We start from the raw sequence: 27,801 nt of genomic DNA on the forward strand, positions 1-27,801 counted from the left end.
CCACGAACACGAGCAGGCTGAAATGATCTTCTTTTCACTTTTCTTGGTCTTGCAATGTCCATCCATCTTCGGCATATCCGCGAACCCACCATGGAGATGGCTGGTGGGAACGGGCAGCCACGCCGAGTGGGAACAGCCAGACCTTCTCCAATATCAAATGGCATCACCTCGCGGCCAAAAAGAAAAGAAAACAGCCCAGCGCAAAAGAAACTGATGACCTGCATGGACAAGCCACAGGCATCACCCGTTCCCCACAAACTGCCGAGACACTTCATTACCAACCTCCCATGCTCAGGTCGCCAACAGACTCGTATGCATGAGACGTGAGCATGCAGGTCACTCCATACAGGACCTGGCCTTGGTGGGTACGGTGTGACTGCACAATCGCTCTTTCAGCTCCCAGCAATAGTCTTGGCGCTCAACCCGACTTACTTTTGCTGGGATCGCGGATCGCCAAGAACTCGACAAAGGGTATTTTTGTGTCTGTTCAAGGTAAATGCAATCGTCGTTTACCAACTTGGTTGCTTCTTTGGTCGCCAATCTGCGCAGAACGAGCCGTGCCTATCCTCTCTCTCTCTCTCTCTCTCTCTGCCACTTACGGGACTAATAACCTGATACATGGAGTGATGAGATTTGCCCATCATCACCAAGGTGTCGTGAGTGGATATTTTGTCAATTCTGGTTCAGCGAAGCGCATTGGCGTCTTCGATGATAACGATGTTGTACAATGGTTGAAGTCGAGTTTGTCTCAAGACAACAAGCTTCCCTCCCTGACTATGCAGACAACAACGTCGATCAGAGCTCGTCAAAGTCGAATGTCGGCTGTTCTAGGAGCCCGAGCATCTGCTGCCCACCATAAAACCACTCCCCTAGCATAGCGCCCTGCTCCTGCTGGAAATGCTGATGCGACGGCATTTGCGCTGGCATTGCGTATATACTGTCCGCATGTCCGTGATGGTGCTGTTGCTGTTGTTGTGACAGACCAGGCATTGTCGGGAGAGACTGACTATGCAGACCACCTGCGCCAGCATCGCTCACAGACGGCAACCCGCCACCGCCAGCACCAACGCCCGGATCCATTGTCATGGGCATGTTGCCAAACAAGCCCAGCGCATGAATATACGAGTTGAACTCGCGTTGTTGCGACTGCGAGGGGTGCTCCTGGCTCATCATCGCCGCGCTCGCCTTGAGGTCCGCATACTTGCGGGCGACGTTGTACAGAACCTGGCAGAGCTTCTGCAGGCGGCCCGTCGCGCCCGAGAGCCGCCCAACGCCCGGGTCAAGTGAGATCGTAAAGTTCTCGAGCCGCTGAAGGTCCTCCTGGTATGTGCCGTGATTGCGTGTTGCGGACTCGATGATGTGGCAAAAGATGACGATGAAAGGCGCGAATGGGACCGCAAGAATCGTCCTGGAGACATCAGCAATGGCCCGTTTGAGCCTTTGATTTTATGACATGGAGTGAAATATATAGGCTTACCAGCTGAAGTACATATCTATCAGGTTAGTATTGGTTGCGGGGATCGACGCAACGATATTTTGATGCAGCGCGAGCGATTGACGAGCCACATCTATGCAATCCTGCGTAAACACCGACGGGGACCCCTGGGGCACGGGCACGGCGCGGTACACCAGGGTCAGGAGGCAGAGCTGCTGTATTTGGAGACACTTGAGCAAGTACTCCAGCGACAAGTTTGTCGAGGCAATCGCCTCTTCGACTGCGCCAAAAGGGCTGTCGCGGAAGTTGAACTTCCCGTTTTCGCCCAGCACCTCTGTCGAGACGTGTCTCTGCACAACCTCACGCACGCGGTCATGCGGCTGGGAACCAGATAGCTGGGCAATTTCGTCTGCCAATGCTTGTGCGCGGACAGCGCGCACGCTATCCTCCTCGAGGAGAGCTCCCGGGCTGAACAGTTGTGTGTAGATGCGGCCTTGTACTACAGAGCAGCGACAAAGGAAGCGATGTTAACCACTACTAGATACGATTCCTTGCCGAGGCGCGCAAAGTAACTCACTGTTAGCCATCCCACAGCAATACGCCATGCAGACATCCCACGGGTCGTCCTTGTCCCATAGCTCGTTGCCGTCTGCCCGCTTATCTGGTCTGGGCAGACTGATATCACAGTCTTGCAACACCGAAGCACGACCTAGCCGTAGGGCCAGGCTCTTTTCGAGTACGTAAAGGCCCCAGAAGAGGCGGTACTTCTGATCCCTAACCGCCGGCTTGTCCTTTTCGAGAACGCTGGCACGGTGGAAGCCTAGGTTCTGGCAGATGTGTATGGCGCTGGTGAGCAGTGACCAGGCCAGAGATGCCTTTGACATTTCAAGGGCGTAGCCGCCCTGCGTGAGGCGAGATGTGTATGTGTCAGTGCTGGGCTCCTGAACAAAGACGGCGCACAACTGAAAAGAGCGACCTACCGCGAAGCTAAGGGCATTGACATAGTCCAGAGTATTCGGCAAGTGATACGGCAGGGCCGCCAGGCAGGTCTCGGTGTTTTCGCGGCAGAGCACGGAGGCCTCGTCGAGCTCGTCCTCGGAGATGCCGGGCCAGGGCTCGTCGTGCGACAGCGCTATGAGCGACATGAAGAGCCAGTACACACCGATATTGACAATGAGATACTGGGCGTCAGTCACGCTGGGGGCGAAGTAGACCTCGACGGTGGTCTGCATGAACATCTCAAAGGTCATGAAGCCCGACATCCAGAATGCTTGGACATCGACACGATCTGAGAACTCCATTAGCCGGACGAGCTGCCCATGTGAATAGAAAGACCACGGTATGGGACACTCACGTCGTGCAATGGACAGACAGGACATGACCAGCTGGACCGACGGCATGGGCCGGTCCTTCCTGCTGCTGCTGCCGCTGCTGGGCCGCGCGTTGGGGTAATCGGCGGTTCCAAAGGAAGACTGCGCCTGCGCGCCGACTAGCTGGCGCAGTGCGCTCAGCGTCTCGTCAATTTCGCCTCCAAACGCCTTGTCGGGCGTACTCGACACCGCCTCCTCGATGAACCGGCTCGCGAACCCGGCCTGTGCTGACAGGGACGACTCGCCCTCGAATGTTGGGTCCGGCGGCTCCCCCGGGCTGTCGGCGGCCGCTGTTGCGCCTCGGGAGGCGGACCTGGCACCGTATCCAGAGCTGGTTGTTGGTGTGGTCGAGACTGGTGGCTTTGTCGTTGCGTGCTCCGTGGGTTTTCGTGGCTCATTATGGGATGGCTGCGATGATGTCGATTCGCGCTGCTGCTGCTGCTGCTCAAACCAGCTCTGTCCTGGTTTCGGCCCATCCTTCAGCGAGGCAGCCGACTTTCGCTGTTGTACTGTGGCACGGGGCCTCTCGACCACCAGGACGTCCTGCTGCGCCGTCGTGGGCTCCGGGCCGGCCGAGACGGTCGTTAGACCCTGCAGCAGATCGATGACCTGGTTCAGGCGGTCCTCGATCCGGTCGATCTTCTTCTCGTACTGCGCAGAGATGAGGACCCTCTGTCTCTTGGGACGAAACGCCTGGTGTACCGTGTACGTGCACTGGGCCGACCCCCGGATGCAGGTCGAGCACGGCTCCTCGCGATCACAGGCGACCTAAATAGATAGAGGAAAGAGGGCATGAGAATACTCGAGGATTCTTCATATCAATGTCTGGACTCGTGTTTGGAAATATCTGCCAGCCCCTGCGGAAGCTGGGCATGAAAGGACCAAACGGAATGCGCGCACTCGGACGAAGCACATACCTTTCTCAACCGGCACAGGTCACACTTCAGTGACACCCAAAAGAAAAAGAGTCAGCCCAGAATCTTGTTTTAAAGACTCCTTGATTTCATCATCGACGACAGGCAAGAGTGAGCTCGTTCAAAGGAAAGAGTTGTCTTAGAAGGTAGCACCTACCGCTCTCCGAGCCTGGCCCTGCTCCGGCACGGCGCTCGCGTCGTGCATCTCTCCGTCGTCGACATCGTCGTCGTGACCGTTATAGTCGTCCATGATGGTGCGAGTATCTGGGTATGAGGCCCAAATTAAGCCTCAGGTGTGATATTGTACACTCACGAGGCTCTTTCTCTACCTGGTTCCCACATGGGAAATTGTGGTTGTTGTACCGCCTTCTTTGAGAATGGGCAAGGGCCTGCCAAAAAAAAAGTAGAAAACCCAGACACGTCTCGATGGGGGACCTGGCTTGCTAGGTTTTGCGAAAGAAACCCCCGGCAGGCCTGCTTTTGGTATTATCTTGAGAAGTTACCCCGGCCGTGCTCTAGTGCGTACGTACTTGTACGGATCACGCCAGCCGGATGACCAAGTACCGGCTTTCTAAACCCCCGAAGCTCACCTGGGCTCCAACAGGTCAGCCCCACTCTTTACAACACACCCTTGGCTTCTCACTGGTGGACGGCGGGAGCATTATGCCTTTTCCTTTCCAGCAACCTGCGAAGCTTTCCAGGCAGCAGTATCAATTAGAACAAATCCTGGACCATGCTTCTATCACGTCGCTTCCCCTTTTCTTCGTTGCAGACCAAGGCCTATCACGCTTCATAAAGGTCATCGAAGCACAGGCCTTGGATTCATGACGGTAGAATACTCTCTCCTCCAGTCTCCCCTCCTCATCCAGGTCCGCCCTCTATGCTACTTTTAAACAGATACAAGCCGCCGCCGAGTCCATCTCTCGCCAATCCCGCTTTTATACCTGACCCCAGCCACGAGAGGAGCGAGGAGCAGGCAAAACTTGCAAGGACAAATGACCACAAACTCCTCTATAAACGCCGCACAAGATGCTTCTCTAGAAAATAACTCCTACCAAGCGTGCAGAAAACAAACAGGGAGGCGAAGAAGTACCGTCGATCAAATGCGAAATCAAACAAACATACCACGCCTTCTCCCATCCAGGCCCCGATCCTTCCATTCCGCCTGCTCGTGATTGATATCCCCTACCGCCAGCTTATTTGGATACGCTGTATTGGAAACCTGCGTGACGGCGTTGTGGGCCTGTCAACCCCCCCATAAAATCTTTAAGAAACGTCACCCGTGAATTCGTAGGGTCGTGCTTGTCGTGCATGCGCGACAGCACTGTATGTCCAGTCTTCGCGCTTCATTTGTCCTTTCATCTGAAAGCACCCCAGTCTGACCGCCGCTGCGATTTGCGCACTGTCGCACCGCGACGAATACTCTCGACCCAGATAGAGTCGTCAAGCAGCTGGGGGACCTGCGAAGCATCCGCTGTGCTGTTGTGTCTACTGTTGTGTCTGCTGTTATGCGCAGACCCGCTTGCGCTGCCTGGAGCAGATCCGCCACCGCCGCCGGCTGCGCCGGTGGTCGAGGTCGAATCCTGTATCTCAAAACTGAATGCCGAGTTTTGTGACTGGTGTCGTGGCATCGACGGTGGGGAGCGTGGAAGGCTCAAAGGATGAGAAGAAGAGCTCGGAACCGAAGACATGTCGGTCCCTGGCGCCCAGCTCTGATGCGGTCCGCGCAGTGCATCGGCCGCGGCGAGGAAGGCCGGCGGCATGTCGCTTGCAGTGAGCGGGCCCCCCATTGTGGCTCGCTGTGCTTGTGTTGGCCCCCTCTTTCTGTCCTCTTCATCATCAACCAGGATGTCGGGCACATCAAGTTGAGGAATTGCCGTCATGCGAGCAGCGCGCTTCTTCTCAATGTGCTTCTTGAATTGACGAGACCAGTACCTGAGTGATGTTTGTTAACGACTGTGACTTTTATGCCAGAACCGGACATTGTGGCGGAGACTTACACTGTGTGAAAGAAGCCCTGGACAGTCCGTCGACGCAACTCTTCCTCAACACGTTGCATCCGTGCTCGACGTCGGAGGAACTCCTCGAGTCTGCGAAATCGAGTATCAGTAAATAAGCCTAAACGGTCGGCTGGACGATATCAAAGCAACGTACCTCAGACTCTTGGACTCGTTGATGAGGTTGTAATGCGCGAGAATCATGAGCACATCCGAAAACGAGATGCCGTTGTCAATGTCAGCGGAGACCATCACCTCCTCATAGAACATGCGGAATCGTCGCCGGCGCTCCTGCACCTGCCGTCTGTCAATCTGATTCAGACGGTCGTTGAGCTTTTCCAGATTGACACCTGTCAATGCACTCGTAGTCACGATGGAAGAGTGTCTCGAAATTGGACGCTCATCTCGGACATCGTCGAGGATCCTTCCAACTGAATCATCAGGATCATAGACACGCATCTCAAATACGCCCGAGAGCTCACTCAGCAACCTCGGGAAGGCTTCTTTGCTGATATAGCCACTTCCTGCGGGGTCAACGCTGCGCCACGCCTCTTTGAATCGTCGAATGTCGTCGCGGCTCAGGTGGACCAGGGTATTGGAGCGCTGGTACACATAGCTGAAACTCTCGTAGATCAGCGAGATGAACAGGTTGACGAAGATGTACATGCTGATCAAGTTCCATGCGATGAAGAGAGTCCGAGCCCAGCCAATACTGCCACAATCCGTGTCGGCAAAGACGGAGCTATCGACGCAGAACGGTGGCTCGAGAGAAGCATAGTCTTCCATGACCTGATTCCATCCCTCTCCGACCGACATGCGGAAGAGCAGAAGCAGGGCGTTGGGCACTGTCCTGAAGTTGACATAGAAGCTTTCTTCCCCGGCGAAACGTGTAAGACTAAAGCTCTGAGTCAGGGCGATGGCAAACACCAGAAAGATAACCAGCCAAGTCGCCAACAGATTGACAATAGTGGTCAGACTGGCTGCGGCCGTCTTGAACAGCTGATCAAGAGCGTCGTTGCGGGGGATGAGCAAGAGAACAACCGACACAAGAAAGAATTTGTGCAGCTGATCGACAGCCTGGACTTGGTTCCTAAGAACCAGCAGTGAGGTTGTCACAAACGCGCCACCAACAGCGAGCAACGAGAAAATATCCCACGAGCTCTTCCGGAAACGAGCCCAGCCCAAGCCGATGATGCGGACGGAAATGTTGCCAATGTAGATGCAGGTGAAGACCAGAAAGATGCCATCCCTCGTCAAGGTCCACCAGTCCGGCTCTGGGTAATACTCAAGCATGAGAAGGATCAAGTGCAGCACAAGAACCACAGTGACAGTGGTGTACCACTTGCCGCGCTTCTCTATGGCCCGCTTATGGCACCATTTCTTCCACTTGCGCTTCGAGTCGTCATACGAGCTCTTGGAAGGTGAGATCTGCTTCAGCTGCTTCCTGAGCTCAAGCCATGATCGTTGGTCTGCTGTGAGGAACGCAACTCCAGTCTGCTCTGTGTAGTTGCGCATAAAGACCGATATGAACAGAGTCAGAATGAAGACCGTTGACATGAGGTTGAATACGACGAAAAAGACTGCATTTCCCGGCACAGACATGTCTTGAGGCTGCAGGTTGCGCCCAGTGATGGACTGCACCGCGAAGGAGACATCGACCCAGCCTTCTTGGGAGACAATCTGGAACAATATGAAGAGAGCAGATCCAAAGTCGTCAAAGTCAAAGAACGGGTTGGCAGCCACTCGAGGTGCTGGAAATGGCCAATCTGAGCTGAAGGGCGTGCTTTCGAATTCCCCAAAGCAGGCGTTGAGCACGTCGACGCTTCCATCGTTGCAGCTGACGAGCTGCCCTCGGAACAGTGTGACGGCATAGATTGCAAATGGAATCAACAGGGCCATCGAGACAAGCGCAGCCTGTTGAAGTGAATCGGGTTATATCAGTACATGGTCAGACAGTCAGGACTGCTGATGGTGGGGCGCTGGAGTGCAGACTTACACTAATGATCTTCCAACCCGCTACTATGATCAGAGAATGGAATGTGTCTCGAGCAGTATTGCTGATGTTGAGCAGTCGCAGAGCTCGGAGGGCCTTGACAGCACCAACCACGCGCGTAGACGTCCCGTTGTTTGTGAATAATGTGATGACATTGACCCACAGAGTGATGAGCACAATGCCGTCAATAATGCCCCAAGAGCTCCGATAGTACGCATTGGGCGTGAAGAGCACACCATCAGCGATCATCTTGATGATTGCCTCGACCGTAAAGAGAACGGCAAAGGCTGTGTCGATCCATACAAACCAGTTGCTAGGCTCGAAAGGATGGGTCTGCCAGTAGATCTTCTGGTACAGGGGAGTTGTAACACAGGCTAGAACAACCATGGCGACGATCGCGGCGTATATGAAAGCCGAGAAAGTGTACCAAGCAATCTTGTTCGGCTCGACACCATCGAATCTTTCGCTTCCCCTTCCAATTCCAACCAAGCGTTGGCAAGCTCGGCGGATAGGATTTGACGGCTTGAAGAGGTAGAGTGTGGTGTTGTATGTCGGGTACTTCCGCAGATACTCTCTCTGTGTCTTCCTGCGCGTTTGCGCTGCATTCATGACTTGACGCGCCATTTCCCGAGGATCAACCCCATCCTTTGACGTGTCGAAGCGGAGATTTGTGTAGAAGGGATTTGGCTCGCGGTTGGAGATTTTCTTCTTAAGCTTGTTCCACTGTACTGAGAAGAAGTTGCTTCCACCAGCCCGCCCTGGTGTGCCAGGCGATTGCGTGTCGTGGTGAGCATCATCGTCGCCTTGCGCCGGACCCATTTGCTCGTCGAGAAATTCGCGCACAATAGAGTTGTTCAGCAGCATTTCCATCGTGGCCGGGCCATAGTCGAGGGGGTCGCGTTTCTGGCGTCTCTTTTTGAAGGAAAATATCTCGGACAAGGCGAGATTGCTGCTGCTACCGAGCTCCTTACGCTGCAAGAATGCCTTGACCTGCTCAAGTCGTTTCTCGTCTTCCGACACGTCAAAGTTTTCCTGAATGACAGCAATGAACATGTTGATGATAATGAACCAGGAGAAGATGAACCAGCCAATGAAGAAGATGGCACTATACCAAGCCGTGCCCAGCACCGTTGTCTGTGCCGTCACCGAATAGAGGATGTCGGTCCAGTTCTCGCTCGACAGGATCTGATAGATCCCGAGAAAACTGTTGAAAATGTTGTAGAATGATATCCGAATAAGTTCTCCGTCGTCGTCAAACAAGGGTATCTCGCCGCGGAAGAGCTGCGACGCGAAGACTGACATGATGAAACATATCAGACAGACAAAAAGGATAAGGTTGGCGATACCAGATGCGTTTCCAAGCACCTGCAAAATCATGTTGCGAGTGATCGGAACCGCCAAAACCACCCGGTAGATTCGGAGAACCTGAAAGACGGTGAGCCACTCATAAGGAACACCTGAATTCCGGATTGGAGGGAGCAGGATGACGGTCGTGACGACAGCCAGGAGCAGGTCGAACAAGTTTGCTTTGTATCGGTGAAATCCTCGCCAGTCTGCGACAAATCTGATGATAATCTCTATGTCCAGCAGAATGGTAGCCACGATCTCGATGTTATCAATGGCAGCGGCCCGAGCTCCATCCATGCGAGCCGATCGAAATGCTTGCGCAAGAAGGTCAACGACGATAATTATGACCCAGAATATTGAGGTCTTCTCGTATACCTTCTTCAAGGCTGACATCTTCTCATCCGGCAACTCTTGAGGCATGGGAATCAGGGGTTCCTCCGTAGCCGTGAAAGCACTGGTCTTGTTCTCTTCTCTGATGACTTGGAAAGATGAAGTGATAACGGCAATCATCAAGTTGGTAAGCCACAGCATCATAATGAGGATACCGGCGCCAAAGAAAAGTGCTGCTGGAGGAAAATCAGAGGCAATGACCATGTACATCAGATCTGACCAAGTATTCGCACTATTGACGACGAAAACCAGTTCGATTGAGTGGAGAATGTCGTCGAAGCTGACGGTGTTGTTGTGGGGGCTCTCTTGTTCCAAGCATATGGATCCTCGTGGACACAGGAAGCCTTTGCCCTTGTTGGTGCCTGCCACAAGATTGTCGAATGTTTGCAAGGGTAGAGGACTATTGCTCTTCACCCAAGGCATGGGCTCGAGGGTGACATTGTTCAAGTAACCGCCGCAGAACCCTTCTCCGTTTGTGTATGATGATGCGACGTCGTTAGGGTTTGATGGATCTACCCAGACGCAAGTACGCCGAAGACTGGATTTAAAGCTCTGTACACCCACGATAGCAAAGAGCAACCAGAAGAACCCAATGAGGAAGGCTACTCGCACCAGCAGTGGAGCTGCTTTCTTGAGACTTTGGAGGATGATCTGCACAGTACGGTTAGTACGATATCAGTGTAGCACTTGCAGAGACTTACCAAGGTTCCGCTGGTCAGCGCCAGGAGTCGCACAATGCGCAAACAGCTGAGCATGCGGAAGATGAAAATATGGTGTGCCACTTCAAGCCCGGTAATGCTCAACACGAATGTAATCCAATACGAGACGACTGCAATAAAGTCGAGTCTGTTGAACCCATGCCGCAAGAAAGCTCGGCGAGCAAGCTGCATTCTCTGAGCCTCCTCAAGCGTTTCCGGGATCTCACGTCCATGCATCATGGTGAAAGAGCGCGCGAAGGTTGAAGGGCCGAAATTGTCTTGCTGCACGGGAGCTTTGACCGGCTTCTGTTTGTCAGGGCGGAAGTACGCATTATAGTAATCTGCGATGATCGCGCGCACGCCCTTCTGCCGGTCAATTGAACTGTACTCGGCTGCGTTCAGGATGAATCCCGAGACAATGATCCGCGCAATGATCTCAAGTGTGAAAATGATGAAGAGTGCCAATATAGCCCAGTTGAATCCTGATGTCGGATCCCATCGTGGCGGGCGCTCATTACCAGGCAAAAAGACATTATTCGCCGACTCCACTGCAAGCAAAACTGCCTGGACGACGATGAGTACCAGGATGAGAGGTTCTGTCAGGGGGTTGACGAGCAAATCACAAAGCTTCTTGCGGATGGGATTCTCGGGCCCGAATACACCCAAAGATTGGCCTTTTAAAGGGTTTGCCATTGGGCCTCGTCGGGGAGGCGGCAGAGGGGCCTCCTCTGACACCCAACTCGGTTTTCGCTTCTCGATTGGAGATTTCGGAGGGTATTGCGATTGATAGGATGTATCGGTCTCCATTTGGACCGACGTTGCAGAGGGACGGCGGCCATCGGCACTCGGGCTTCGTGACCGCGCTCTACGATCACGCTCCTCAAACGTCTCTTGCTCTCCACTGATGTTGACAACTCGCTGGGACATTGCCCTAACTATGGACCCAGCCCTGAAAATGGCATCCGCAGTCACAGCGGCACGCGAAGCGCGGTTGTCGCCCGGGGAGAGGAAACTGCGGTGCCTCGACTCGGAACCAGGTTCGAGGTCGAAGCCCAACATGTTGCTGGAGCGTGGTCTCCCCGGGCTGTTGCCAAGATCCGACACGGTCTGGAAGCTGTTCCTTGGGTGTGTGTCCGTGTCCGGTGCGGCCAGAGATCCAGATATAGGCTGGGCTGTCCTCGTCAATGGCGCTGAGTCAGACTCATCGAGGTCAACGTGGGCAGTGTCATCGTAGTACGACGATGCTCTGGTATATGGACTTGGGCCAGATGTGCCGCCGTGCAGAAAGTCTGCACCCGGAGGTCGTATGTCTGGGGGCAGTGCAAACTGTAGCCCCGCGACGTCCAGTGGCGAGACGGGCGAGACATCTGCTTGTCCCTGTCCCGCCCTTGGTGGTGTGTTTGAGGCGTCCCAATATGTCGTGACGGGCGGGAGGCCAGTGTGAGTCTGGCGGGCAGCTGGCCCGCCTGTCCGCACTGGCCTGCCATTCTCGTCGTATTCGTGGTGTTCGAGATCTTGCAGCGGAATTGCTGGGGACGAAGGCACCGTGAGATTCTGTGGTGTATCGGATGTGCGCGGGGTCCTGCTCATTGTGATACTGATATTCCCACCGAGGATGGTCGAGCCGAATGGCTATGAGGAACGATGTACGGTAGCGATGCGCAATGCGACAAGCGCACTGGCGGTTGGGTTTTGTTAAGCGGACTGGTTAATGCATTACAGGAGTCGTCGCGACCATGTCCGAGGCCGTCTCCAGGTGGCTGTTCTTTTGGGGTGCGGCGTTGCGTTGCGTTGCGTAGCGGCGCGGAGGCCGAGAGGATATGGTCGTCTGCGGGCTGCCGCGCGTGTCGTCAGCGCCAGCAAGTGGGCTGTCGTCGGATCAAAGAGGCGGGACGTGTGGTTGAGGCGTGATTGAGCCGTCCGTGGCTCGACTGAAACGACCAGGGTCGGGGAATGCGCTGTTGAGGACGGCTGAGCAGAGGGCGGGCGACAGAGCTGATGGGCAGTGGTGGTGGTTGTCGCCGTGGGCGGGGAGTCGTGGGAAGCGGGCGGTTGTGCAGAGAGAGTGTAGATGTGTTTCGGAGGACAGAGAGCGATGTGATGCGCAGACGTGGACCATGGGCGACTGGGGAATTCGTATCATGCTCGTCAGCCATGTGAGTGTCGACAGTCCTGGAGGTAGGTAGCACAGCCCTGGCCGGGGGGCGGAGTGGACCGCGGAGGGAGGGTCGGAGAGGAGAGAGGGTCCAGCCCAGCGGCGCGCACTTCGCCAATGCCCCGACAGGGTGCAGCAGGCAGGGGCCTCCCGGCCAGGGCCGCGCCAGACATCTTGCGTGTCCCGCTCCATTGGCTGCGCTTGTCAGCTGCGGCAGGAACCAGCCCAAGGGTCTCTTTCTGGTGTTGCAGCTTCCATGGCCCCATGCAGCCCAGAAGCATGTTGGTGCGCTTCCACCTCAACTCATTGCTGCGCCAGCATGGTGTAGCGCGGCTGTGGACTCATTTGTCTTGCGCCATGTCGAGGACTTCAGCCAGCCCATGGACATGTTGTTAATGGAGAGCACATGTTTTCGCTGGCAATAGACATAGATGGATGCTGACGACGGGCCTTCCAGCCTTCAACCGCACATTTTTGCGCTGGGAAATTGTCATGTCGTTAATGCTGAGCTCAACATGTCCACCGGCAAAGTTTGTCCCTCAAGGCTGCGCGCATGTTGGAGGAGCTGCTCCCTCGGTCGCTGACACCTGACAGCGTTGATATAAGCCAATCAGTCAAGTATGAGAGCGAGGGCAAGAGAGCGTCCTGCTGGGTCAATCTCTTTCAAGACTAGTCATAACGGATCGGATCAAAGACTCTAGTCGCGGTGGGATCGATCTTCATACAATCACTGTTGGCAGGCCGGGCAAGCAAGGGCCGTGAGACTACGGAGTAATGTCCCACTGGCGTTTCTGGCGTGTGCGTTGCCTCGCGTTTCATATTCGTGGCCAAACTTGCGTGGGGGGATGTGGTGTGTGTGGGAGCGGGCAGGACGTCGATGAAGAAAGGACCAACCAAAACCAACTGGCAGACTGCACGTCCGCAGAACTCAACCCCAGACTTCTCACGGCTATCGCTTCACGAGAGCATTCCGCACGTCGTGATGATTCTGAAAGGTGCCAAGGCAGTGAGTGCGTCTGGGGCTGGTCGAGTTCATGTGCTCTCGGTGGGTGATTGCCTGTCTCGCCGTGCAGGCACCTTTTGAGCCAGGGCACTTGGAAGCTACCTGCACGTTGGCAGCGCTAGCAAGATAGCTGTCTGTGAGCACTGACCACCCCGCACCTGCAGCCTTAAGTGGTAGCCGCCGTCGGCGCGGGTCTCGTCGCGTAATGCAAGCTTTCCAAAGTCGCGCGCCGCCAGAACAAATCCAACATCATCGCCTGGCGCCCACCTTCAACGACTGCCCACCTCTAGGCCTCGCAACCACATCACTGCGTCGACACTGGACCCCGATCATCGCCAACATCACCATTGCCTTTATCCTTGCACTACCATTGTCCGACATACCCGCGCGAAACAACCAGGAGCGTTTCTTCAACTGCACCCGTCGCCACCGCGTATCGAGTTCCTCAGTACTCACCTCACGAAACCCGCCCAGCTCAATTTTTAGCCCTGTAGGCCCGGCGGCTCGATACACCCGCCCAGAGCGAGTTGTCCTGTCCTGCCAGGCATAGCTCTGCTAGTCGGCAACATGGTGATCTCCCGCAAACGGACCCGGCGAGATGCCGAGCTAGATGCAGAGCCGGCTACCAAAGCCCCAGCCGTCAAGGAGGAGCCATCCATGCTCCAAAAGATTCGGAATACCTGGCACTTTGCCAACCTGTACCAATGGATCTGCTTGTTTGGCAAGGTGGTCAAGATTGATGACAGCCTTGATGTTGACGTAAGTTTCATATGCACCGTATCGCGTCCGGACTCTTTCCGTTGCACTCTGGCTGACAAGAATCTGCTCAGGACCTGGAAGCTGAGCTGCTGAAACACCGCTCTGGGGTTCTCGTAGACATTGGCGTCGCGTTGTTAAAATGGGTCTCGTCCCACCGTGGCCTGGGGTGAGTGCGATTTGATGGACGAAACTACTTCCGGCATTCCACTGACAGGCGCTCTGCAACAGACCCGAGCTCTTTGACGAGTATACGCGGCGGCAATATGTAGCAAAAGCACCCGAGCTTAACCCCTTTGGTGTCGAGGAAGAGCCTGCGCACTTCCACGACTTCGATGCGTTCACCAAGGTACGGCATACAGGTGTTTCTACAGGATACAGAAGCATGATCTAACGGGCAATAATACAGCTTCGAGTCCTCCAACAACTTACGAGATGGGTCATGCTGCATCCAGAGCGCGTACGCGAGAAGATGGACGAGCAACGTCCTAGTGACCAGACGGAATGGGTAGGTGCTACTTGCCCACAAGTCAAATTCAAAACGGACTGACACATTAGTAGCGAATTGAGCCTACAGGCTGGGATAGCGACGACCGCACGTATTTTATCCTCGACGATAACAGACTTTACCGTATGACCGATGCACCGCCACCGTCTTCGGCAACGTGGAAGCCTAAGAAGAACACACAGAAGGCCAAGGCTGCGGCCAGAGCTGCGAAACGGCGTCGTACATCAAGGTCAGCCGCTGCGCAAGACGATGACGATGTCGATGATGACGCGCCAATGTCCGATGCTCCCACGGACGCAGCTGTCGAGCCACAGGACGACGGTCTCGGTGGTGCCAAGTGGGAGTGTGTAGCCGCGAATCTCGACGAGGTTCGGAGCTTTCTGGACAGCATTCGCAAGAGCCGCGACGAGAATGAAAAGGTCTTGAGAAAGTCTATCGAAGATCACCTTCTCCCTATACTCGAGAAGCAAGAGGAGTCCCGAAAACGTAAGATTCTCGCGAAAGAGAGAGAGCTTCTTGCCTTGGAGAAGATGGCACACGCGAAGCGGTCGAGTCGGCTGGCTGGTAAGGTCGAGCAGCAACGCATGGAGTCACAGCGCAAGGAGGAGGAAGAGAAGAGGAAAGTCGAGGAAGAGAAACAGCGCAAGGAGGAGCTGGCTCGCATCAAGATGGAGAAGGAACGCGACAACAGACTCATGTCGCGAGAGCGACGTCTCCAGGAGCGCGAGGAGCGGCGACTGCAGCACGAGAAGGAGCTCGCTCAGCTTTCTGAAGACAGCAAGTCGCTCTCAGGCGACAATGCACGCCTGTCGGAACGGCGTCTCAAGGCCGAGATCGACAAGAACCGCAAAGCCCTACAGGAGCTCGATGAGGAGGAGGAGGATTGGATCTTTGACTGCGCCTGTGGTGTCTATGGTCAAATCGATGACGGCACGCATAGTGTTGCTTGCGAGCGATGCAATGTCTGGCAGCACAGCAGCTGTCTTGGCATCAAGGAAGAGGATGCCGAGCGGGACGACTTCCACTTCATCTGCAGCACATGTCAACGTGTCTCGAAGTCGCCGGCCAAGGACGTGAAGCCAACAACTATCAAGCTCAAAGTCAAAGGCCCAGAAACTGCGGCCAACCAAGAGTTGGCACCAGAGCCCCAAAGGAGCAAGCTCCAGGTCGAGATCTCGTCAAAGTTACACAGCAAGCCCGATCTCGCGCCGTCCTCCCAGGCAGCCACAGCCACCACCAATCCCCAAATCGCAGCTTCAAACCAGCCAGCAAGCCAGACGACTATCCCCGTCAAAGCTGCAGCCCCTCCCAGCCTCCCGCCACCACCTTCGCCTCATATCAATGGCGATGGTCATCACGCATTCTCATCCCCTCACCCGGCGCTGTCTCCCCCAGATCAGTCACCAAATAAGGCACGGGTTTACTCTCGTGTCTATAACAACTCGTCATCCCCTGGACCAGCTGATCAGAAGCCCAAGGAGGTCAAGGCACCTGTCAAGGGTATCTTCCACCTATCCCCCAAGCCCAACGGCATCAGCGTACCTTTTCTCGGAAGCAGTCCTAAGCTGCCCAAAGAAAGTTTGACCAGCGGTAAAGAGTCACCGGTCAAGAAGTCAACCGAGAGCTTCTCGAGTGTAGCACCAGTCTTGACTCCCCAAGCTGCGTCATTCTCGTCCGCCACAACCACAGTCGTGTCGCCGTCGGCGAGCTTTTCCACACCACAGCTCAAGACCAGCCAGGGAAGTGTGCCAAGCCCAGTGTTGACTCCAAAGATGTCACATGCTCAGAATGGCATATCACCATTAAAGCGATCGCCGCCGCCACCGGCGCCTATCTCGGCTCAGAAGACATCTGCTGGCAGCTTCCACTCTACACCAGCTACGTCTATTCTGCCGCCGAGCACAGCTCTCTCTCCGTCGCCAGCTCAGACAATCCTGACACCACCAGTCAAGCCAGCGGATCCGGTGCGACCCGCTTCGCAGCAGTCTATCGGATCCTCGTTTGACAAACTGTGAACAGTGACGCAGGTCTGGGGGGTCTCTGCTTCGAAGAGTCCCCATTTGCCACTTCTTCATTTCGTTTACCCCCCACTACGCAGCATAAAGACTGTTAATGTTTTTCTTGTCCGGTTCGAATATGTGTTATCCTGGCATCAGTGTAGGCGTTACAGCAGGGCATTAGGTATACGCATGGTTTGGGGTTTATAGGGATTTTGCGCACAACATACAAAATCGAGTCTTGTTGGTGGTACCGTGGAGACATAGATATTTCTTAATGTGCTCTGGATAGGCATAGAAGGGCGGATCACGGCGCCAGAGAATGCATTTTTCAAGGTCATATTGCGGCAGATGAAATCTTTTTGCCTGAGTAAATGCCTTCATGATGACGCCATATACAAAGGTGTTGGTCGGATATACCGGCCATGAACGTTGCAAGGCTACTGCTGATGCAGTGCTGCATTTCATTGCTGGGACCTGCTTCATCAAGATCCGGTATGGGACGTTGGAATTCACCAAATCCTCGCCAGAAATCCGCATGGTACCCGACTTGATTTGAGTCCATTTCCCGAGCTTGTTTGTCAGACGAGTAGGTGCTGGATCAACTCCGTGCCTTGTGCCTTTTCATACTCTGTTATTGGTATGGGAATCGACGCTAAAGCTAGTCTAGACTTTGAAGATGCCGTGCAAGCTGTGCATACGCAGAGAATCGCTAGAATGAACCGCGCTCAAGGGCTTTTGGTGTGTTCACCATTGCATAACGGAGGCCTGCTCTTGTTGCATCGGCTTTTTCGCCTGTGGTGACGACGACAAAGTCCAACCGTCGACTGGTCGACGCTGAGGGGAGTGTGTGCGGGTGGCGCGCAGCCACCTCTAGTTGATTCTGGCGATTCGCCACGGACCGGAAACTTGCTTGTAGCGGTATGCCTTCCCGGGGCAGGCTGAAAACTGGCTGTGCTGAACGGAGACAACCGGGCATGTTTCAGCAGGCAAGAGAGTCCAAGTCATGCTAGAAGACTGGGAGCCCGTATCTCAGCCACGCATTTGTCAAGACAATTTAATTGCTGCAAGATATGAATGGATGGGGTATTGGCTGATTTGCCTGTGCAATAATTGCCCCCCCCCTCTCGGGCGGACCGAGCGCCCAAGGTGTTCGGCATGAGCAGGTTTGTTCACAAATGAAACAGGTGGCCCTGAAAAGAATCGCTGCGACGAAGGCTCCACGATGAGAATTTGGCGTGGTGTCGCGTCTTTCCCAGAGCAAAGGCAATTATTTCTTGGAATTTTCAGCCCAACTGCCACAACGACCAACATTTGGCGGGGCTAGTTTGTGCCAGGCATGTGTGTCGGGGGGAGCGAGAAGTCAACCAACCTGATTGCGCATTCCTCGGGACCGTTGTAAGCAAGCGCTAGCTTCTTCAAGTCCTCCAACGGAACTCTTGGATCCGGCACAAGCGGATATATAGATCACACGTGATCCGGAGATGTCGATATCGACGGGTGGATAATGCTACCGATCAGAGGAGGGCCTCAGCGGCGGCATCAACCGCCCATGGGTATTCTGACCCAACAGAGTGTCCTCTGCAGAAGCGCTGGATGATGGCTCTGGACGAGATCCAAGTGATTACCAAGCAGAGGCTCTCAGGACGGCAGACAGTACACCAGAGGTTGACGGCAAAGGGAGAGAGTGTGGCGATGTGCTCGGCAAAGACCGAGATTTCTGGTTGTCAAGAAGGAAGTCTTGATGTCTGGAGGATGACTGAAACGAGGGCCGAGGCCGTCTTTGTGCTGGGGCAGGAGCGTGTCTCGAGCTGTTTGCAGCAAGCGCCTTCCCTGGTCTGCGGGCGTGAGCAACGTTGGAAGTAGCGAGGCCCGGGGCTGAGGAGCCGGCAAGCACGCCATGTGCTTGCACACAAACAACTCGGCGGCGGCGGCGGTTGTTGTTGGTTGCGCGCCGCCGTCCGACAAGCACCGCCATGCCCAGCAACATCCGCATGCGGCTTTGTCATGCCGTCTTTGTCGAGGGCTCCGGTGTGCCACCACTTTGTCTGAACCAGAGGACTCGCCTACTGGCTGGGGGCAGGCATCGAGGTTGACCGGCAAATCCTGACCATATGGAGCCGTGGTTTGGTCACTGCAGACCAGTGCTATGCCTACAAGCCCAGTGGGCCAGTCGAGAAGCGCGGGTGTGGCGTTTGCATATCTGCAACGGGAGCCGAAGAGCATCTCCCGTGGGCATCCTGGGAATGCAAGTCATGTCATGCCTACGCCAGAGCCAGGGCCATGCCTGTGCTCGCGCCGCCACCCATCACGGCCACGGCAATGTGTGAAATAAGTGCCAGTGCTTCCAGAAGGTTTGGAAACGAACACTCGCGACTTCCACTTCGGGACCGGCAGTTTCGAGTCAGAGCGTCTGGGGAAATCTTCGTCCATCGAAAGGCTCGCAAGCGCAACAGCAATGGTGTTATCAGAGGCTTACATCGAGACAAAGCAAATGGACCACACTACTTATAGCCACTGGCGCGCTCCCTTTACCGGATGCCTCGTTCTCAGCATTTCTTGCATTACACCGGAATCTGGGTGACAAAGGATTTTGTACGCCAACAGCCAACAACATCACTCCACCACAGGATCCTACTCGCTGTAGGCTCCAAGAAGCCATCCATCAGCCACGACCAGTCACTTCACCAAGGCCCCGTGGTCTTCCATGCTACTTGCAGGGGCTTTCAGTGACAGCCGACTCTAACCACAGGTTCGTCTTTGTATCTAATCGCTTTTATAAGGTCTTTGTCCTTGTGTTTGGTACTCCTATACCAAGCTCATGGCTTGGGAGCTGGCTACCTCCTACACAGTCCCTTTCCCACGTTCGTTCTTCATTCTTCTTCGGACCTGGCACTGCTGGACTTTGAAGAAAAGCTTCTTCATTCCTCCGAAGACTAGCACACAAACAACCGTTTTCCTCCTCACTCTAGGGAGAAGGTCTCGCTTTATGCCAAGTTCGAACCGTACTAACACAAACTACCAGCAGGTACTCGCTTGGGTCGTGGACCATCGGGCCCCAAGCCACTGTAGCTTGGATCGTCCGCTCGGTGCTACCGTCCCGGCTTCTCGGGGAAAATGGATTTCAAGACGATGCATGATGCTGCGTATGAGCTGATGTGTGTCTTGAACTTCAAGGAGGACATCAACCCGCAGTACCAAAAGAAAGAAAAGAAAAGGCCTTACATGCCGCTCCCTCTTCCCAAAGTCGTTCTCCAGACCTTACCAAGCTCGTCTGCGATCTTTGAAATAATCTCCACGGTGGGTCAAGGACTTCGCTGTTGCTGTTCACAAGCTTTCAGGAAATTTGCAGCTGACTCAAGATACACAGCCGCATGAATCACAGCTTAACACCCGTGTCAAACCGCCTACTGCCACCGAGCAAAAACAAGAGCCCAAAGAGTGCTCTGGTTCGAATTCCGCTTCTCAGAAAGGAACGAGGCCCAAAGGACCAGCAAATGGCGTCCAGAAGTCCAGAGTCAAGCCAAAGAAGGATGACAGATCCCTCGCGGGGCGCATCGAAGCTGCCGAAATGCAAAAAGAGGCCCGGGAAATTGGGCCGTGGTCGAAACTCTTCCACGGGAGAGAAGAGGCGGCAGAGCTGCAGCACAGGATTTGGCAGCTCGTGTTTCGTTCATCAAAAATCCGCAGGCAGGAATGCTCCAAGATTGGGAAGGGCGGAAGGGAAGAGTCAAAACCCAAGCGATCTATGAACAGTTTCATGCTCTATCGAAAGACATATCAGGACGCGGCCTGCGCCTATTTCCGCAACCACCACCATCAGAAGATCAGCCAGCTGTGTGGTCTGGCTTGGAGCCTCGAGCCGGTCGAAGTTAGGGCTACATTCAGCGCCCTGGCCGTTTTTGAGCACATTGCGCTGTACGAAGCCTTCCCAGACTATGTATTCCAACCGATGAAGAATGAAGAAAAAGGAAAGATGACGGGACGAGTCAAGAAGGAACAAGGTCACGGCGTTGGACTCACGGCCAACTTATCTGCCACCACGATCCGACAGCTCCAGCGTCAGCCCATCACTGCACGGCATTTCAATCAACTTGCCCACAGGCCGCCGTACGGACAGAGTATCGGGAAATTGCATCATGCAGCGCCGAAAACCATGGACGTTACGTATTGGAGGCCTCCAATGGCGCAGTTGGGAACGGCAAACCGAAGGCCACCGACCATGGACAATTACTATATTCAGAGCACTGGACTCTCAAACAGTCTATCTACCCCTGGAGTGGGCCTCGGCTATCCTCAGCTACCCTTCGATAGCACCTTCATTAACGAATTCATGGCGATGGGCGTCAAGAGCGAGTCTTCACTCTTGGATGAGAATGCAGCTACCATTCTCGGCTCGGGCTCTCTCAGCAGTATGTCTGGAACCCACCCATACATGCAAGGGACATTTCCTTTGATAGCACAGCAGTTTGACGGGTTGACGGGGGGAGAATTCGGGACGCATCTTGGAGACTACGGGCTAGTTGACGATATCAAGTGGGAAGACTATCTGCACTGTTAGGAGCATTCATTCGGAGTTTGGTTTGCCATGCATTTACCACGGGGCGAGTTGCGGCGTGCACAGGTCGGGAGCTCAGCATTTCACGTTGTCTCCCCCCTTAACCTCCCTTTTGTCGAACAGCATTAGCATCCATGGGCCTGGAGTTGTTGCATCAGCATGCCCAAGGCCTCCGGCGTAGCATATGACATTGGAGCTTCGGGCTCCCCGGGAAGAATAAACTTTCAAACGAAATGCCTGCCTTGCTAGAATCATGAAGATCACACACTTGCCAGTCCACTAGGGATCACACGTTCACCTAACACCTGGCAATTCACAAGGCATATGGATCACTGCTTGGACGGCCAGACTTCAACGATACGTTCTTGGGCTTGTCCAGCACCAGGGGAGCCCAGTGCTACCTCCGCTATAATTCATCACGCACACGCTCATCATGCACAACGCCCTCCGATGATGGCAGACCTTCCCCAGCATCCAAGACGATCTCCGGGCCATCATCCCCCTCCAGACCGTCCCCATACAGCCTCCCACCATTCCTCTCAGACTCGGCAATGATTTGTTCCACTTTCCCAATCATGCTCTCGTCATCCACCTCGCTGGGCTGTCCATCGACAACATCCCCTCCTACACGGATCGTAGGCACATCGTGATTGTTCATGACCACTCCAGGGGGCAGCTGCTGGTCAGTGGCAGCAGCAGTTGAGAGGTCGTCTCCGGCACCGGCACTCTTCCCACTTCTCGACACCGCGCTCGTGACACCCATCCCGGTACGAAAGATCAGCTTGAGCGGAAGCCACACGAGCCACCACATCGGGCCGTACAGCCACCTCCGGAACACCAACCACGCGATCGTGACGCCCAGGGCGTAGAACGACGTCTCCAGGTACCACGTGTCCGTCTTCTGCGACTTCCACAACGTGCCCAGCAGGTCCTTGGACGTGGCGAGGAGCGTGTCGAGGTTCGCGTACGACTCGTTCAGCTGTGCGAGCGCCGCGGTGGATTCCTGCAGGGTCTTGTGCGCGAATTCGCTGCGGGATAGCTCCGAGGCCATCAGATCATATGTTTGCCGCAAGGTCTGGGTCACGTCGTTGCTCGCGCTGATGGTCTGTTCGTCCTTGGACATCTCGGAGCGCTTCTTGGGCTTGAAGCGCAGCTGCTGTTGTTGTTGTTGCTGGGGCTGCTGGAGGGTCTGTGAGTCGCCCATCCCGCTGCCGCCGCCTCCTGGTGATGTTGCGCCTGATCTCGGCCGGCTAAAAGAGGACCAGAGGAGCTCGCGCTCTTGGCGTCGTGCGAGCTCGAGGTTCTGCTTTGCTGCTATTTGTGCCTTTCTGAAGTATTTACGGCAGCTTGAGAGACGGGACACGTTAGCTTGCCGACTGCTTATACTGTAGGGGGGGGTTCTGGCAGCCACGTACCTCTGCAGTTCCACGGAAAGCCTCTTGGCACCGTCCTGCAGCCTCTCCTTGTCGTGCTGTCGACCACCACCACCGCCCAGCTTCCCGGGCCGGAGGTCGATGATCTCCTCCTGCAGCAGCTCCAGGTCCTCCTCCTGCTCCTGGAGGATCTGGTTGATCTCGCCGCTCAGTTCGGCGCCGACATTGTCGTCGTCGGCCGCGGCCAGGGGCACCGAGCCGGGCTGGAAGTTGAAGTTTGCGAGGCGGTCGATGAGTTCCTGGAGCTGCGCGGTTGCGTCCTGCAGCGAGGCGAGGCGGGCCTGGAGGTCCGTGTAGCGCTTCTCCAGGGCCTCGGCCGACATTATGGAGAGCTGGGCTGCCGCGAGTTTCGCTTGAAGAAGAGGTTCGCTGTGTACCACTGGATTCAGTGTCGAAAGTGTCGAACCCCTTGCTTTAATGCTGATGTTGCTGTAGTTGTGATGGAGAACCGCACTCTGGGGCGTCGCAGGATAGAATGTGTGACGGTGACGTAGTGGCCACGATGTATATCGGGAGAATGCAGGTCTGAGAAGTGGACAATTATGATCCCCGAAATGGACTGTCCCGCACCACCTCACATGCAATTCGCCGTGGGAGAGCTTGGTCCGAGTGACGTTGCACTTTCCCCCGGCCAGCGGCCTTGAGCTCCCAAGCCACCCACCTCGACTTCCCCGGCGCGGCTATGGGTGCAGGCGCACCGCCACACTTGCCCATCTGCAGTGCGTGCCTGTTCGATAAACCAAAACCAAGCTAGTCCAAATCGGGGCTAGCACGCCGAGTCCCACGGCGCTGTGCTGAAGATTGCAATACCAACCACGGCATTGTCCCGATTTTGATCAATGGCTTCATGCTATACCACTGGGAGACCGGGCAGAGGAGCTGAACAAGGCGTGGAATATGACCAAGCGGTACTAGGCTTACAATATGCACTTTAACCATGGAAAGTGCGGCGGTATACATTCTTTGCCTTTACTTTCCAATTGTTTGCCGCCATGCCACAGGTATATAGTGGGTCCCCCCTCACCATGGCTCTAAGTAGCTGCACCAATCGATCCCCTGCCAAACCAGAAATGCAGCGCCCGAAAACTTCCAGGAAGCTAGCTCAACAGACCCCAAACGACATTCCACCGAGCCTCACTTTGGCAGGACCAGACCCTACCCTTGAGACGAATTGGCCACGCCAGCGGACCACCGCACCACCACCGCGACCGCCCGTCCTCACGCCGGACTTTGAATATCCCCTCCGCCGCAAAACGTCAAAACGTCATCCCAGAACCAAAGTCGACATCCCACACATACGCGCGCGTGTGTTGTGTAGACGATTATCCGCCGACACCCAGCAAAGAGACCAACACCCAGCCGCCCAAGATGATCACGCGATTCATAACAGAGGTGAACACAAAGTTCAACCCCTTCTCCGCGGCCTCGCGCGCGACCCGGCTCTTCCTGTCCGCCCTCCCGCCCCAGGCCCGCGCCCAGGGCATGGTCATCAACACCACGCTCCTGCCCAGAGGCGCCACTGACCCGGCCTCGCTGAGTGTCAAGTTCAGTATGTGTTGCCCCCCCCCCCCCCCGGCCCCCCTTACCCATCCCTCCGCGCTCGTGCGTGACGAGACGACGCAAGGCACCGAGCTGGCCACCTGGCTCAGGTGCGCCGGGTGTAACGAGGAGGATGATGGGTACCTGCTCGAGCTGGAGAGAGACAGAGAGAGAGGGTGGACGAAACATGTCTGCATTCGCAATGCGGACAGCCCTTTACTGACGTGGCTCCAATAACAGAGGACGGCAAGGAACTCAAGCTCGACAGCGAGAAGCTCGGCATCAAGGACATCATAGAGGAGGTCGAGCGGCATTCGCGCTCCCTGCAGAAGCAGGCAAGCTTGAACGAATGAGTGGGTTGGGTGTTCTCTTTTGGCAACGGGAAACAGAGCGAACGAGCGACGTGGTTAGGGAGGGTCATTATTGGGGAAGCATTCTGTTGGCGTTTGTTTGGAATACTTGGGCATTTGGCACGAGAGCACTTGAGACATGACGAACTCGAATTGTACAACAATTGTATCACTAGCAAATCTGTGCGGATCATGGGCATCATCACGGCTGATATTCATGCTGAAAGCGGGAAACCGCACAGAGCATCAACCCTGGCATGCCAATGATCTTTTTTACGTCAATTGAGGCCGTATGTTCATCACATCATTCATCTCACGCCACTATGATGACTGCTGTTTGACTTTTTTCCATTGATCTATCGTCCGACTTTTGGCATGGCATGTCAGATCTAAGCGGCGGCACCGCTGATGAAGAACCACTTGTCGATCGAGCTGTCGATCTTGGCGGGGGTGAGCTCCTCGTTGGCGGGCAGAGGGGGGAGCTGGTCGGCACCAACGCGGCTGGGCGAGTGGGAGACGGTCAAGTTGGTACTGCAGAGATTGTTAGTTTGTGTCATATGTGGTGTTATGAATTGATTCAATCAACTTACGTGGAGATGCCACCGGGCTGGGTCTTGCCGGTGATGAGCTTCTCCCATGCCTCGGCGCACTCACGGATGACGTCCATGGCGTAGCTGTGAAGATGACGAGTCAGTACGGGAAACCAATCATGTAGAGCAAGGAGCACACTCACGCCCGGTTCTTGCACTCGCCGGTGAAGGCGAACTGGTTCTCGGGCTTTCCGTCGGGGATCTTGTAGATACGGAACCACTCGTTGGTGGCGCGGAGGAGGCCGGGCAGGTGGCGCTCGACGTCCTCGACGTCGTTGAGCTTGGAGGCGAGAGGGTCGTTGATGTCGACGACAATGACCTTCCAGTCGGTCTCCTCCTCGTCGAGCAGGGCCATGACACCGAGGACCTTGACCTGCTTGATCTGGCCGGTGTAGCCGACGAGCTCACCGATCTCGCAGACGTCGAGCGGGTCGTTGTCACCCTTGGCCTTGGTCTCGGGGTGAATGGCGTTGGGGTCCTCCCATGTCTAGCAGGAAGCGGATCACGGGTCAGCAATGGGTCTCTGGCGAGTCAATTGAGCACCAGGGAGTGCAAAGAGGCGGCTGCTCGCACGAACCTGGGGGAAGGCACCGTAGTTCCAGAGGTAGCCCTTGTGGGGGAAGCAGTTGCGGACGAAGCGGAGCTTGCCCTTCTTGATGTCCTGCTTGATGGGGTTGAGGAGCTCGTCCTTGGAGATCTCGAGCTTTGCGTTGGTCCAGCGGGGGATCTCGACAATCATGTTGAGGATGCCCTTCTCCTGGTCGGCGTAGAGGGGCACATCGTGGAAGGGGGAGACGGGGACGCCGTCCTTCTCAATGTAGACGCGGTGCTCGAGGGTGTTTGCGGCCGCGACCTTGCGGACCGAGAACTGGGAAGAAGCCATGCTGGAGGGATGGGAAGCGGTGGTGGTTGTGCTCGAGAAGTGCCTCGCGAGCAGTGCAGAGCGGCTGGAGGCAAGCTTAAGAGGCGAAGAAAAGGAGCCGGAGGCACGAAAATTGGTTGAGCTGGCTGGCGGCGGCGAGGACGAGCGGCGGGGTGGGGGAGGGGCCATGGCAATCTGGCGGGTGCCCGCTCGCAGGGCGGCTGCAGCGGTGTGATTGGCCCGTGGGGAACGATCCTGCTGCTGATGCAATTGCTGTGGTAAGCTGGAGCCCAGTGGTGCAGGTGCTGGTTGTACAGGTAGAGACTGCTGCTGGAGCTGCTGCTGCTGCAAGGGCAGGCACTGCTTAGGCGGCAGCGGCGACACCGTCCACTGGCCGGCCACTGCTGACACTGGGCGTGGGCTGGCCTGGCTGCTATTATGCCCAAAGCCTCTCCGCCCGCCCGGGTACTCGCCCCAAACAGGTGCAGGGCTCTGGGAGGGTTGGGCCGTCACAGTCAGCACCGGCAATGACGTGCCAAGATGCCTGCTGCTCCTCAGAGTGGAATGGTCCCGGTGGTGCGAGGGCCCGGCAGCGGAGCCGAACAGCAGCGCCGGCAGAGCGAGGCCGCGGTGCAAGAGGTGCCGTGGTGGACAGGCAGCGGCAGCGGCGGCGCGAGTGGGCAGCAGCAGCATCTGGGCTCTCTACGTCAAGGAGAAGAGAGGCGTGGGTTTCTCCGTCTAGCCGGGGCGCAATGGAGAGGGGGAAAGAGCCAGAGCCAGAGCCAAATGCTCAAAAAAGCCAGCCCGCGAGCCAGCAACACCGGAACCGGGACGGGGCTGTCGTCTGCAGAGGCCCGGACGCTGCAAGACAGAAGTGGGTCGGGGAGAGACGGCCAGGCGGCTTCGGCACTTTTGGTTCCTGTGCTACCCGTGGCACGCGCTCACATGCTCGGCTGGACTTCTCTCTGCTTGGGTGCCGCTTTTCCTGTCGTCCTTCCAAGGTTCGTGCTGGTTCTTGGAGGAGGCGCAGAGTCTGCTCGAGTTGGAGAACCCGCTGCCTCGGCTGTGGCTTGCGTGCATGCTGGCCCGAGCACGCACGCAAGCCACAGCGCGCTTGATTCCCCATCTCTCGGGCCTATTAACTTTAGCTCTGAAACCCTGAGCTAAAAGCAGGGCCTGTTTGGTTGTCTTGCAGCCCCCGTTCCTCTTGTGTTGTTTGTAGTAAGATTGCTCATCACCACCATTATTGAGTCCGTTCTTCCCTAGAGGTCGGCGTGCATGTGAAAGACCATGTAGCCTTTTCTTGGACCAACGTCGCCCCCAAAACCACTCCATCTCATCTGCTCGCTAGCATCCACCTGGCGCAAAAGCACGACGGTGTATCTATCCCCTTGCACAAACACTTCTGACCCGGGTATTATCCTTGTCTCTTGGTCCTGTGGTTCACTCTGCAGCCACCGCCTCTGGGCTTTGGAGTTTCTCTGAGCGCATGCGGCCATTTCTGCAGTTCGTAACTTCCAGCAGCATCTGTTCGAACTGCCCCCCCCTCCCCATAAAAAGGAGTCGGCACACCACCTGCATAGGCGTTGTCCACTGCATCTGCCGCTGACCCTCGCATGATTCAGACAGCAACTGGTAGCAGCACGCACAATCTCTCGGTCCTTCGTATCGAGGGCAAGGACCTCGACGACATGTCGGCATAGATGCCCACTATTATTCCCACCACCGCCAGCTTCAAGCATAAAGTTCGTGCATGAGACTTACAGCGGCCCATGCGTGAACCACAGTGACCCTGCCCGCCTGCCCTTAAAATAATGAAAACGTTAAAAAAGCATTAACCTCATGCACTCATAGAGAGAGGAAGGACAAGGATCTGCATCTCATCACTAGAAATACAGCGGCCTGA

At 55.7% G+C, this 27,801-nt stretch overlaps 8 protein-coding genes across 8 annotated transcripts; 3 read left to right on the forward strand and 5 right to left on the reverse strand.

The window, feature by feature from the left end:
• Window positions 1-504: 504 nt before the first annotated feature.
• Window positions 505-4,298, reverse strand: B0I36DRAFT_330785 (uncharacterized protein). The gene is made up of 7 exons (XM_046154889.1): window positions 3,877-4,298; window positions 3,723-3,746; window positions 2,790-3,573; window positions 2,416-2,723; window positions 2,013-2,337; window positions 1,478-1,934; window positions 505-1,408 (listed from the first exon to the last, which is right to left on the reverse strand). The coding sequence occupies exons 1-7, from the start codon at window positions 3,967-3,969 to the stop codon at window positions 796-798; spliced, it is 2,604 nt and encodes an 867-aa protein (XP_046009726.1). The 5' UTR covers window positions 3,970-4,298; the 3' UTR covers window positions 505-795.
• A 779-nt stretch (window positions 4,299-5,077) lies between these two features.
• On the reverse strand, window positions 5,078-11,734 carry B0I36DRAFT_249374 (Ion transport protein-domain-containing protein; the record flags this gene model as incomplete). The annotated part of the gene is made up of 5 exons (XM_046150470.1): window positions 5,078-5,654; window positions 5,720-5,809; window positions 5,874-7,630; window positions 7,713-10,097; window positions 10,148-11,734. 5 exons carry the CDS (start codon window positions 11,732-11,734, stop codon window positions 5,078-5,080), a joined length of 6,396 nt encoding a protein of 2,131 aa, XP_046009727.1.
• A 1,785-nt stretch (window positions 11,735-13,519) lies between these two features.
• On the forward strand, window positions 13,520-16,950 carry B0I36DRAFT_433934 (uncharacterized protein). The gene is made up of 5 exons (XM_046162680.1): window positions 13,520-14,061; window positions 14,133-14,227; window positions 14,290-14,407; window positions 14,468-14,566; window positions 14,620-16,950. The coding sequence occupies exons 1-5, from the start codon at window positions 13,870-13,872 to the stop codon at window positions 16,579-16,581; spliced, it is 2,466 nt and encodes an 821-aa protein (XP_046009728.1). The 5' UTR covers window positions 13,520-13,869; the 3' UTR covers window positions 16,582-16,950.
• Window positions 16,951-19,680: 2,730 nt separating this feature from the next.
• Window positions 19,681-21,308, forward strand: B0I36DRAFT_386761 (uncharacterized protein; the record flags this gene model as incomplete). The annotated part of the gene is made up of 2 exons (XM_046161125.1): window positions 19,681-19,863; window positions 19,934-21,308. 2 exons carry the CDS (start codon window positions 19,681-19,683, stop codon window positions 21,122-21,124), a joined length of 1,374 nt encoding a protein of 457 aa, XP_046009729.1. The 3' UTR covers window positions 21,125-21,308.
• Window positions 21,309-21,435: 127 nt separating this feature from the next.
• On the reverse strand, window positions 21,436-23,143 carry B0I36DRAFT_273524 (uncharacterized protein). The gene is made up of 2 exons (XM_046151327.1): window positions 22,537-23,143; window positions 21,436-22,467 (listed from the first exon to the last, which is right to left on the reverse strand). The coding sequence occupies exons 1-2, from the start codon at window positions 22,875-22,877 to the stop codon at window positions 21,528-21,530; spliced, it is 1,281 nt and encodes a 426-aa protein (XP_046009730.1). The 5' UTR covers window positions 22,878-23,143; the 3' UTR covers window positions 21,436-21,527.
• Window positions 23,144-23,922: 779 nt separating this feature from the next.
• On the forward strand, window positions 23,923-24,446 carry B0I36DRAFT_366070 (39S ribosomal protein L53/MRP-L53-domain-containing protein; the record flags this gene model as incomplete). Its single annotated transcript, XM_046159238.1, has 2 exons — window positions 23,923-24,103; window positions 24,334-24,446. The coding sequence occupies 2 exons, from the start codon at window positions 23,923-23,925 to the stop codon at window positions 24,444-24,446; spliced, it is 294 nt and encodes a 97-aa protein (XP_046009731.1).
• A 386-nt stretch (window positions 24,447-24,832) lies between these two features.
• B0I36DRAFT_248224 (inorganic pyrophosphatase) lies at window positions 24,833-25,916 on the reverse strand (the record flags this gene model as incomplete). Its single annotated transcript, XM_046150367.1, has 4 exons — window positions 24,833-24,974; window positions 25,034-25,117; window positions 25,177-25,520; window positions 25,611-25,916. The coding sequence occupies 4 exons, from the start codon at window positions 25,914-25,916 to the stop codon at window positions 24,833-24,835; spliced, it is 876 nt and encodes a 291-aa protein (XP_046009732.1).
• Window positions 25,917-27,116: 1,200 nt separating this feature from the next.
• Window positions 27,117-27,734, reverse strand: B0I36DRAFT_159492 (uncharacterized protein). Its single transcript, XM_046148637.1, has one exon. It carries the CDS (start codon window positions 27,635-27,637, stop codon window positions 27,158-27,160), a length of 480 nt encoding a protein of 159 aa, XP_046009733.1. The 5' UTR covers window positions 27,638-27,734; the 3' UTR covers window positions 27,117-27,157.
• Between the last annotated feature and the right edge of the window lie 67 nt (window positions 27,735-27,801).

Source organism: Microdochium trichocladiopsis, assembly GCF_020744255.1.
Source record: "Microdochium trichocladiopsis strain MPI-CAGE-CH-0230 chromosome Unknown B0I36scaffold_8, whole genome shotgun sequence".
Classification (NCBI taxonomy): Eukaryota; Fungi; Ascomycota; class Sordariomycetes; order Xylariales; family Microdochiaceae; genus Microdochium; species Microdochium trichocladiopsis.